General features: G+C 39.7%; 1 protein-coding gene across 1 annotated transcript; it reads left to right on the top strand.

Moving 5' to 3' along the window:
• The first annotated feature begins 716 nt into the window (after positions 1-716).
• On the top strand, positions 717-10,322 carry senp1 (SUMO specific peptidase 1). The gene is made up of 18 exons (XM_063015444.1): positions 717-912; positions 1,653-1,714; positions 1,813-1,997; positions 2,393-2,477; positions 2,553-2,736; positions 3,129-3,276; positions 3,387-3,505; positions 3,608-3,885; positions 4,321-4,384; positions 4,739-4,777; positions 4,901-4,985; positions 5,085-5,228; positions 5,634-5,765; positions 5,876-6,079; positions 6,322-6,401; positions 7,856-7,940; positions 8,289-8,384; positions 9,177-10,322. Exons 1-18 carry the CDS (start codon positions 782-784, stop codon positions 9,237-9,239), a joined length of 2,184 nt encoding a protein of 727 aa, XP_062871514.1. The 5' UTR covers positions 717-781; the 3' UTR covers positions 9,240-10,322.
• The last annotated feature ends 1,080 nt before the right edge of the window (positions 10,323-11,402 follow it).

Below are 11,402 nucleotides of genomic sequence, written 5' to 3'. Positions count from 1 at the left end.
AGTTTCAGACACTTGTAGAATCTATGCCAAGGCACAATTAATGTGTTCTGGAGGTGTGAAGTGTGCTTAAACTTTGTTTTCTTTGAATCTGTTTTAAGCCTGTACACATTTATACCACGTACGGGTGTCCACATACTTCTGGACACATAGTGGATGTTAGTGGATGTTAGTGGATGAGGGCAAAAAGGCGGTTATAATTGTTGTTACCCGCTTCAGTGAGAAATTTAAGTGGGGACGCTTGACGTTGACGTAGCGATCTGTATCTGATTCAGCTATTCAGGTTTAAGAATACTACAACACGTGACCGTCATTCATCCAATGAGAACGTTTCATGTTGTGGAGCACCACATCAGCCATGTTGCGGTTTTAAATGAGGAAGAAGCGGGAGAGGCTATATCGTGCAATTAACTTGAAGTACTTCGTAATTGAGTGACATGAACCGAGTGTAATTGAAAAATAATTTCTCATTTTAATACACGTTCAAGTGTTGTAGCATTTAAATACAGCTGGAAGAGAGAATATATCCGCTCGTCACTTCTTGTGACTATTAGCATTGCAGGCTAACTAGCTAACTAGCTGGTAGTTGCTGCGCTTTCGAGCTAGTTAGCTAGGATAAAGCTAGTTTGCTAACAAAGCTAGTTAGCAGCTGTAACTCACTAGCATGCGAATAACGGGCACCAGTTATGCCCATTCTATACTTTGCTGGCTGGCATATGTAAAACAGGCACTTTGAATTAGTATCGCTGTGCCGTAAATTAGTGCGTTTCATTCCGGAATAAACATGTTTAATAAAGTCTGCGAATGGATAGAAACTGGAATAGCGACTCTTCGAACTGGAGTAGCGACCGATCCACCCGGTACTGACCCGGTCCAACAGTCCGCTTCAGCACGGAGGAAAAGACCACTAGACTGGTAAGATCTGACTTACAAAACATAAAGCACTTCTGCAGTTAGTTGGTGATGTAACCTGTTCAGTGTGGAACTGGAATAGAGTCAGGAGGGAGTTGAACCATGTTTGGAGGAACAACCAGGCGCGAAAACAGTCAGAGGGCAGTAAAAAGGAGGCGAAACTAGATAAACAAGTAGACACGTTTATGATCAGATTAAAGCGTTTGAAATCATTTTAGTCTTATCTTAACGTAATAAGTAAAATATTCTTAGTATCCTTCCGTTATGTGTGCAATAAAGCTCTTTCTTATAATAGCACAAAATAATAAGGTTGGAACTCTAAAATCTGTTAAATGCGTTGACGTTGTCTTGTATTTATTTACAATAATTTATAATAAATAACTACCATTATTGTATGCTATGCATACGCCAACGTCTTATGTTTACGTGTATATAGATATTCCTGTGAATTTAGCTTTTTATACTGTCAGTGGATGTTTGTATGTATGTAACAAGTTGTTTGTCTGATTTGAGCTGTTGTAACAAAGACATTTCCTGCAAAGGATCAATAAAGTATCTATCTATCTCTCTGTCTGTCTGTCCATCTTTCCGTCTGTCTATTTCTGTAGTAATGTTTGGTAGAGTGAATGAATGAGTAATGAATTTGAAAAAAAATTCTGTAAATGTCATTTGGTTTTTAGAATCATGACTGTAAAAAAATAAACTACTGTTTTTTTTTTGGTCACACCTCTGTCTTTTGACAGCTCGGAGGATGGGGACACCATTGATCATGAACAGGACAGAGCTGTTAAAAAGTTTAGAATGGGTAAGCTCTCATGCTATTTATAGTTGACAGTGCACAATGATAATCTGCACAATGATAATCTGATGAACTAATGCACAGACCTTGATTTTGTGTGTTAGGAGATTTTATGGACACTGTCAGGACCGCAGCTGAGGGGATGAAGACCCATGGCTCCAGTGTTGCATTGTGGATGCGCAACAGCGTTAACCCGACTTTGAGGAACATGCTTCCAGCTTCACCAGGCCCATCTCATCCGAAACCAGCCACAGCCAATTCATCAGGATCTGTGTGGACTGAAAGCAAGGTTTGTAACTTTTAACAGTGACTAAACTGACATATTGTTATGACTGTGTTAAGGTGTAGGGAATGTGGTGTTACCTCCTCAGTGTAATTTTATGAGTAATACAGCATTTAAGTTCAGTAAACACTGCTGTTAAATTGTAGGGGTTTTCTCCTCTGTTTTTATTAATTTTACCCTTTTGCACCCGATCCAGTCTTTTCCAAATAAACTTTTCTTTCTTGTCGTTGCTGCCACCCCCTATCAAGTTTAAGACTGACATTGCTAGAGTTCTTAAGTGCTCAGTGAAGTTAGGTTGCTACTCCATATTCTCTGTAGAAGAAAATCAAATAGAAATTTAAAGGACTGCTAAATTTAATCTAAGCTCTATTGTTGTCTAATGTATTGGGTTTTGCTCTTAGCTGGTTGAAAGACCCTCTGGAACACTGAACAACATGTTTGTGGTGCCTTCAACCTCGGCTGAATGGAAAAACATCAATAAATCAGGTAACAATCAATTCATATAATTTTGCTTGTTTGTGTCTTTATTTTAAGAAATAATCTCTTAAACTTATCTTACAGATTATTTAAGAACAGAGCAGTCCGTCACTATCGCAAAAAGCAGCAGACGGCACGTACACACAAACCATCCACCCCATGAGATGCACAAAACCAATGGCAACTCTGTCAGCGCCTGCACATCCAAACCATGCCCGTCTCCTCGACTTGGCCGGCCACTTTGTCTCAATCCATCACGATTACCAAGGTGAGAATTCTCTTGCTTTATGCATTTAATTAGTAGGTTACTGAGTTACCACTCATTACCGCTCATGTATGCCCCCCCCCTTCCTTTAATTTGCTCAAAGAATCAGGTGTTCAACATGTCAATGTCAAAAGTGGAATTTGAACCCATGCATTTATGTGGAGACCGTGGCCCTCATTAGGAAGTCACTGATCTTTGAGTGTGGTGCTGTAGGCAGCTTTCACATGATGATCATTTTGTGCTTTGTTTGCATTTGTGCTTTTTGCATTTTGTCCCTTACCATAGTGTTTAGGCCTGTTGCGTATGTGACAAAACCGTCTTCTGTTGCTACATTGCTCCTAGTGATTCTGGGGAAGCCAGACCTGCCAGTAATATCAGCTTTTCTTTTTCTTTAGTCGGTTTTCTACTCCTGGGCCAAGTGCAGGAAACTCCTCCTTCACCAGCATGTATGAGAAAACCTTTCCTATTCGAGTAGTGCAAAACTCTTCTCCCTGCTCCTCTAGTCGTAACTGGCGAGGCAGAACTCACTGCACAGCACAAGAGGTTTGACTTTATTTTTCCCCCTAGTGTTATTAAGTAAAATCTGTTATTTTTGTTACACTTTTTGTGCTTAACTTGGGAGTGTGTTTTTCTTTTCTTTCTGTTACGTCCAGTCAGTACGAGAGGAAGAAAAGGAGGTCTACAGGCAATTACTAGCCATTGTTTCTGACGGCCAGTCATCATCTTTACTCGACAGCAGTTCTCCCACAGGACTTCGGTCACATCGAGATTTGTGAGTGTTTTCTGTCTGTGTTCATTGTGTGTTGTAGTACATGACATGAGTTTATACAAAGTCATTTATTACCTGTGCATACTTGAATGTTTTTGTTTGCAGCTCTAGCTTTCTGACCTCCAGCCGCAGGCTGCTGCGGTGTGCCTCCCCTGCAGGCTCAGGAGTGGAAGAGTCTTCTTTAGGTTTATCCAGCTTGTCTCCTAGCCCACAGACTTCCAGTGCAATGCACAGCCCTTGTGCACTTTCCAATGGGCCTGAAACCCAGCCCTGGGCTTCTGATTTAGAAAACAAACACATGAGAAGAACAGCGATGTCTGAGCTGTCAGTGCCATCACCTACAGCCCTACTGGATTCCTCCTCTCAGGACACGCAGTCATCAGGTGTGCACTTTGACTTTCTTTTTAAATTGGATCTAGTTTGCTTTGAATTACGCATGTCCTCGACAGATATTAGATGTTTAACATGCACAATATTGTGATGCTTATCTACACATCAAAGCCTTGCCTGCAATGCAATGCGATTTTGAATATCCAGATGTGCTGTTGGCCAGTCAGGCCTCACATACAGACATGATTGGCTTTGTCTGAGGGACACTGGTGGCCGGGCCTTGTTGAGGCTTGCTGTCTTGTTTAAGACTGGTGTCAAAATGTGACACTAACCAGGATGATAAAACATGCCAATAAAATGAAAAATGTATAAAGTTCCATGATGAACCATTTATTTATTTTCAGTTTTTATTACTTAGCAATTTTTTTTATTATTTAGCAAATACTTTAAATGATGATTGTTTAAGGTGTGTGTTGATTTATCCACAGCTCATGATACAGATTCTGTCATTTTTGTGAAGGAGCAACAATGCAAGAGTCTGGAGAGCTCTAGGTAATTGTTATGGAACAATTTTAATTTAAGTCGCTGCATTTGCTTTTTTGATTCATTATTGTAGTTACAATTTCCCTTTAAAAGCTATTTAGCCTGTTTCTAGTTATTTTTTGGTGTCATTTGTATCAGAGGAGGGGAGGAGACATGACTTCATTATCATTTCTTTTAGAATAAAAGTAATTTTCTTCCGGCATATTACCAGCCAGCAATTTGTCGGTGTGTAGAAGCCAGCTGGGCTTTCTTTAGCCTTTTAAAGACAGCAAATCTTCCAAACCATTTTATCCCAAAACACATAAAGTCTGTTGAATCTCAGTTTCTTAATGAAGTTGATGTATGTTTTTTGTGTCTCTGCAGTATACCATGTTTTCAAGCTGAGCTTTGGATTAAAGAACTGTGAGTGGCTTTCATGTGACACTTTTCCGAAAACACCCAGCATTTCATTTCTTATACGATTGTTGTTTGTTAGCTTTGCTACCTAGTATTGAAATAACACATCTTACCTCTGTTTGTGCTTAGTACTAGTCTTTATGACGCTCGTGCTCGGGAGAGACGGAGGCTCATAGAAGAACAGGAGGCTCTTGCATCTCAGCTCCTCCAGCAGGTGAGCTAGCACCACCTTCTTGGTCCTTACTGTGTTGCTGTGTTTGTTATATGGCTAACCCACTTTTCCATGGTTTGCATGGGTGATTATTATAATCAGCGTCTTACCGGTGAGGGACGAGCCAATTCAAGTAGGGTGGAGCTGAAGGTGCGGGTCCCTCTGGAAAAGGAGGTTCCTGTGGTGCTGGTTATTAAGGAGTTGGAGCCTGCAGTCGAGGAGCAGGAGTTTCCTGAGTTAACCAAGGTAAAAAGGAAATTCCTAAACTGTTTTGCCACATTTAAAAGCAAAAACACATTGTTATTAAAAAAAATCACTTCTTTTTTGGTGTTAAAAGTGAAACATTTTGGTAATCATGGGTTTTGTTATATCTGGTGTGACATTTCACAGTCGGAACATCCTACAAAAAAAATCAAACATGTGTTGGTAGTGTAATGGCATGGAGATGCCAGCCTTGGGGCCTGGGCAACTTGCCACAACTGTAGGAACCGTAAATTCTGCACTCTAATGGAAAAAAACCCCAAAGATTTCTAATTATCTTCTATGAAAAAGTTAGTGCTTACATAACAGTTTTTGTGTGTGTGTGCATGTGCTTCCTGTATGTGGGTGGGTGTGTTTTATTTTTTTATTTTTTATTTTTTAACTCTTTAGGCAATGCAAGATGAGGTAAACAGAGCACTAAGAGGAGGCAGTCAGGATGAGGTGCTTAGTGAAGGATTCCGACTAACCATCACTAGAAAGGACTTGCAGACCCTCAGCAACCTCAACTGGCTCAACGATGAGGTCAGTGTGTTGACTTCCCCATCTTGTACCATCAATGCAAAGAAGTGTGCATAAAGTGTCCAAATAAAGTGAAAAAAATTAACCCAACTGGCTTGTTTCATTCTATACAGGTAATAAACTTCTACATGAACATGCTGGTGGAGCGGAGCAAAAAGCCCCAACTGCCCTCTGTCTATACCTTCAACACTTTCTTCTTCCCCAAGCTGCGTAGCTCAGGTTACTCAGCGGTACGACGCTGGACCAAGAAGGTGGACATCTTTTCTGTTCAAATCATCCTGGTGCCCATTCACCTTGGTGTGCACTGGTGTCTCTCCGTAAGTTTATTTTAAAACTGCATTATTTGTTGGCTTGTAAAAGCAATTGTTGTTGTTGTTGTTGTTATTATATATATATATATATTCTCTATAATCAATAACTGACAGTTAGTGGACAATTGCTAAAACTGACATGTCAGTTACTTTTATAATTGTGGCTGTGCAGTGCCTAACAGAAAGGTAGCAAAAGGTAGTAAAAGTTTTTTTTAATTTCTTATACCTGTCTGTTTTATCTCTAAAAGGTGATTGATTTACGTAAGAAGAACATCACATATTTTGATTCCATGGGAGGAGAAAACTATGCGGCATGCCGGATTTTGTTGTAAGCATTCCTCTATGGCAAGATTATGTAACTGGTGCAGCCAGTCATTCTTTAAAAAAAAAAAAAATCTTCATTCATTTTAAGTGTCAGATGCCTTTCTATCTTTCTTTCTATCATGCATGTACAGGGGTTGGACAAAATAACTGAAACACCTGTCATTTTAGTGTGGGAGGTTTCATGGCTAAATTGGACCAGTCTGGTGGCCAATCTTCATTAATTGCACATTGCACCAGTAAGAGCAGAGTGTGAAGGTTCAATTAGCAGGGTAAGAGCACAGTTTTGCTCAAAATATTGCAATGCACACAACATTATGGGTGACATACCAGAGTTCAAAAGAGGACAAGTTGTTGGTGCACGTCTTGCTGGCGCATCTGTGACCAAGACAGCAAGTCTTTGTGATGTATCAAGAGCCACGGTATCCAGGGTAATGTCAGCATACCACCAAGAAGGACAAACCACATCCAACAGGATTAACTGTGGACGCAAGAGGAAGCTGTCTGAAAGGGATGTTCGGGTGCTAACCCGGATTGTATCCAAAAAACATAAAACCACGGCTGCCCAAATCACGGCAGAATTAAATGTGCACCTCAACTCTCCTGTTTCCACCAGAACTGTCCGTCGGGAGCTCCACAGGGTCAATATACACGGCCGGGCTGCTATAGCCAAACCTTTGGTCACTCGTGCCAATGCCAAACGTCGGTTTCAATGGTGCAAGGAGCGCAAATCTTGGGCTGTGGACAATGTGAAACATGTATTGTTCTCTGATGAGTCCACCTTTACTGTTTTCCCCACATCCGGGAGAGTTACGGTGTGGAGAAGCCCCAAAGAAGCGTACCACCCAGACTGTTGCATGCCCAGAGTGAAGCATGGGGGTGGATCAGTGATGGTTTGGGCTGCCATATCATGGCATTCCCTTGGCCCAATACTTGTGCTAGATGGGCGCGTCACTGCCAAGGACTACCGAACCATTCTGGAGGACCATGTGCATCCAATGGCGGTACAGTGTATCAGGATGACAATGCACCAATACACACAGCAAGACTGGTGAAAGATTGGTTTGATGAACATGAAAGTGAAGTTGAACATCTCCCATGGCCTGCACAGTCACCAGATCTAAATATTATTGAGCCACTTTGGGGTGTTTTGGAGAAGCGAGTCAGGAAACGTTTTCCTCCACCAGCATCACGTAGTGACCTGGCCACTATCCTGCAAGAAGAATGGATTAAAATCCCTCTGACCACTGTGCAGGACTTGTATATGTCATTTCCAAGACGAATTGACGCTGTATTGGCCGCAAAAGGAGGCCCTACACCATACTAATAAATTATTGTGGTCTAAAACCAGGTGTTTCAGTTATTTTGTCCAACCCCTGTATATTGTGCCAACCCACCATCACTGGGATCCAGGGTTTGGTTTGTAGTGGTCTTGAGGTTGATTTTACTTCTTTTTCACAGGGATTATCTAAAACAAGAAAGTAAAGACAAAAAGGCGGAAGAGCTTGATGCTTCATATTGGATCCTTTATAGTAAAAAACGCAATGTAAGTCTAATACTCTTGTAAATTACAGTGCATTTTCTGCATGGAATAAAATGAATCTGATAGTTTGTATAGTTTTTGCGCACGCACACGTGTGCAAAAACACTCAGGACACTGTTGGTTTTGAATAATAGATTGCTGTGCGCTTATGCGTAAACAAAATTTACCATGTTCTTTTTAAAGGGGTTGGAAATTATTATATGCAGAACTCAAATCACCTGCCTGAATTGTTTGTCAATCTAATTTAACGACACATACTACCCCTTAATGTAGCTACACTGTGACCTTTGCCGAGTACAATAGGGCAATCAGGTACTGCTTAGACGCTCATGAAAAGTTTGTGGTTTGCAGGAAATCCCACAGCAAATGAATGGCAGCGACTGTGGAATGTTTACCTGCAAGTATGCAGAATACATCACCAAAGACAAGCCAATCACATTTACACAGGTGAGTTTGCTCATCAAGCTGCATTGAAGAATTGTCTGTCAATTGAGTCTCTTTCATGCTAAATCCAGGTTAACAGTACATGGTTTAATAAATCCCTGGCTTTGTGGCATTCACACATGCATTTTGCTTTATACTTGAAAGGCAATGTACAGTATATACAAATATATGAGATTTGATGTATAACAAATCCTCTGTACAAAGGAAGTCAGAAAATTGATGCTTTAAACATTTTATCCACTACTACTGATATTTGTCAGGACAATACTGGAAAGATTCAATGCTGATTCCCTCTGTTACAAGACCATTCAAAGTATTTTATCACCCAAAAATTCCTCATTTCTGATTTCTATTTGTGGATAATTCTCCTGTTGAGGATTACATGTTTTTACAGACATCATTAAAGGTAACTGTAACCAAAACGGCATAGCTTGAGCAGATCCTTGTATTTCTTAAGTGGAATTTCAACACTGCTCATACAGTTTTATACATGGCTATGGTGCAGTTTCCAAAAAGTACATCAAACTCAAGTGAAGGTACTGTACCTAAAAATATAGTGATGAAAGGAATGTGTATACCACACTAAAAAAAAGTACACTATATGGTCAAGTTTGATCATAAAAATATGATTATAATGTCACCACGTATACGTCATGACCGTAGCCATACATGCTGGTATGGCAATGAAACAAAAACTGCTACTTTGAGTAGCTATATGTTTCTCTGTTCAGTATTTATAATACTCAGTTAAATAGTCAAAAACATGTGGTGATCTCCTCTTTTTATGTTTTGCAGAGACACATGCCATATTTCAGGAGGCGAATGGTCTGGGAAATCTTGAACCGGAAACTTTTGTAAGAAAGGAATCTTCCAGAATTGTTTCGGCTTTGTTCTGGTTTACTGTGAGAGTATTTTTCTCTCTCACTGAAGTTAGTTAAAACAAGCTTAATACCTCAGATTGGACCCTCAGGCTTTCTAAAGTCACACAGTCTTGTAAAGTAGTTATACAACTGGTGCGAGTCCTTTTACATCTACGTAGCTGGTCATGTTTTGCTGCTCTTCAACCTGCTGGAATAAGCTTGAGTGGTGGAAGTTTTCGGGACACCTGCAGAGTCAAAGGCGGTTACTGATTTCATTGGTTTTTTTCTCAAGTAGAATAGGTTATAATTATTACGATGTTGCAGCATTATTTCTACCTTTAATGCTGCTAGTGCCATCTGGGGGAACTTGTGAGAATTGTGCTGAAGCTTTGTTGAAAGTATTTCACCTCAGCTGAAGTCATAATTGTTAGTCTTAAAATTGTCTTTGGCATCTAATAAAGAATGTGGCAGCGTGGGACCAACAGCATTTTACTTATAAAAGTTGAACCAGGTACATCTGACAATCTCAAGATTTTTGTACTGAAAGCATACATGATAACACTATTTTTGATATCAACCTGTTTGTATTTTATAAAATGTTTTGAATGAAACTTTGTAAATGATTATAGTGTATCGTGTTTGCCTTTAGCTCTTTTTTATAAAAGGGGCTAATAGTATTTCATATACCACAGTTATGACTTCAGTTTGGTTCTCTTTAAATAAAGAAGACTTTGGTTTGACTATAAACATTTTAGAAAATAATTTGTTTCGTGTTGCATGATGAGAGACAAGCAGTTAATCCAGATGAGCATGAATTTTATAGACAGGTTAAGGTCAACCTGTGTATAGAACCAGCAGTATAGCATCATTCTGTTTTATATTGGCACCAGATCCGTCTATTTACTCTATTTACAATTTATTGCTGTTTCTAAAGATTTTAGGTTCTATTTGCAATTATTGTACATACCATGTCTACACAGATTTAATTGAAGTCTTATTTAATACATTTTTGTACCTTTTATTATTGTTTTGTATGTAGATCTGGTCATCCCAGAAATAAAACATTAAGGCTGTGTGCTTACTGAGTTTCTCTATTTATTTAGCGGTTTGTTTGTAGTAAGTTAATGAGGGTGGTGTGTAACTTTACATTTACATTTTCAGCATTTAGCAGACGCTCTTATTCAGAGCGACTTACAGAAGTGCTTCCACAGTGAACATTTCATTCCTTAAGTTTAGATAGACAACAGTCGAAGAACACAACTCTGCTAAAACCTGTTAGAACCAAAGTGCCTTTTTTTTTTTTTTTTTTTTTTTTATGGAAAAGATTGGAATAAAATGTTAGTAAATAAGTACAAATCAGCCTAAGTGTTTAGTAAAAAGGTGTGTTTTTAATCGTTTTTTAAAGACAGCAAGAGACTCAGCTGTTCGGACAGACAGAGGAAGTTCGTTCCACAATTTGGGCGCTAGAACAGAGAACAGCCTTGATGCTTGTCTTCCTTTAGTCCTGGATGGAGGCTCAAGTCGAGCGAGACTAGAGGCTCGGAGGTTGCGTGGTACAGAGCGGGGTTTGATTAGACCCCGAAGGTAGCTTGGGGCTGGTCCATTTTTGGCTTTGTAGGCGAGCGTCAGTGTTTTAAACTGAATGCGTGCAGCTACAGGAAGCCAGTGAAGAGAACGCAGCAGTGGGGTGATGTGGCAGTGTTTAGGTTGGTTAAAGACCAGACGGGCAGCTGCATTTTGAATGAGCTGTAAGGGTTTAATAGTGGCCATGGGAGCTAAATTCATTCACTTTAATGAATGTAGCCAAACTAGTCCTGTTTGTATAAGCACAGATAATTAAATAGCTGTAGTCAATCATGACCACTAATGAGAAGTTAGCAGCCCATGCAAAAGTTAAGTGAACTGGAAAAAAGAAAATGTGTAAAGCAGTGACCTCTCTGCTCCATGTGCAGTTTCATACAGCAAGTTTTTAGCCGCATTTTGAGTCCTCATTGTTTAAAGCTTTATTTTAGTTTTTTGTTATTAGTATAATGTAGCGAGTAAATATTGTTGAAGGGCATATTTTTGGCCATATATTTACATTTGTGGCATTTAGCAGACTGACTTATGACAATTCAGTTTTAGCAGTTGAAGGTTAAGGGCCTTGTTCAGGGGCCCAGCA

This window comes from Trichomycterus rosablanca, chromosome 19, assembly GCF_030014385.1.
Source record: "Trichomycterus rosablanca isolate fTriRos1 chromosome 19, fTriRos1.hap1, whole genome shotgun sequence".
In the NCBI taxonomy this organism is placed as follows: domain Eukaryota; kingdom Metazoa; phylum Chordata; class Actinopteri; order Siluriformes; family Trichomycteridae; genus Trichomycterus; species Trichomycterus rosablanca.
This window is presented reverse-complemented; position numbering and strand designations above follow the sequence as displayed.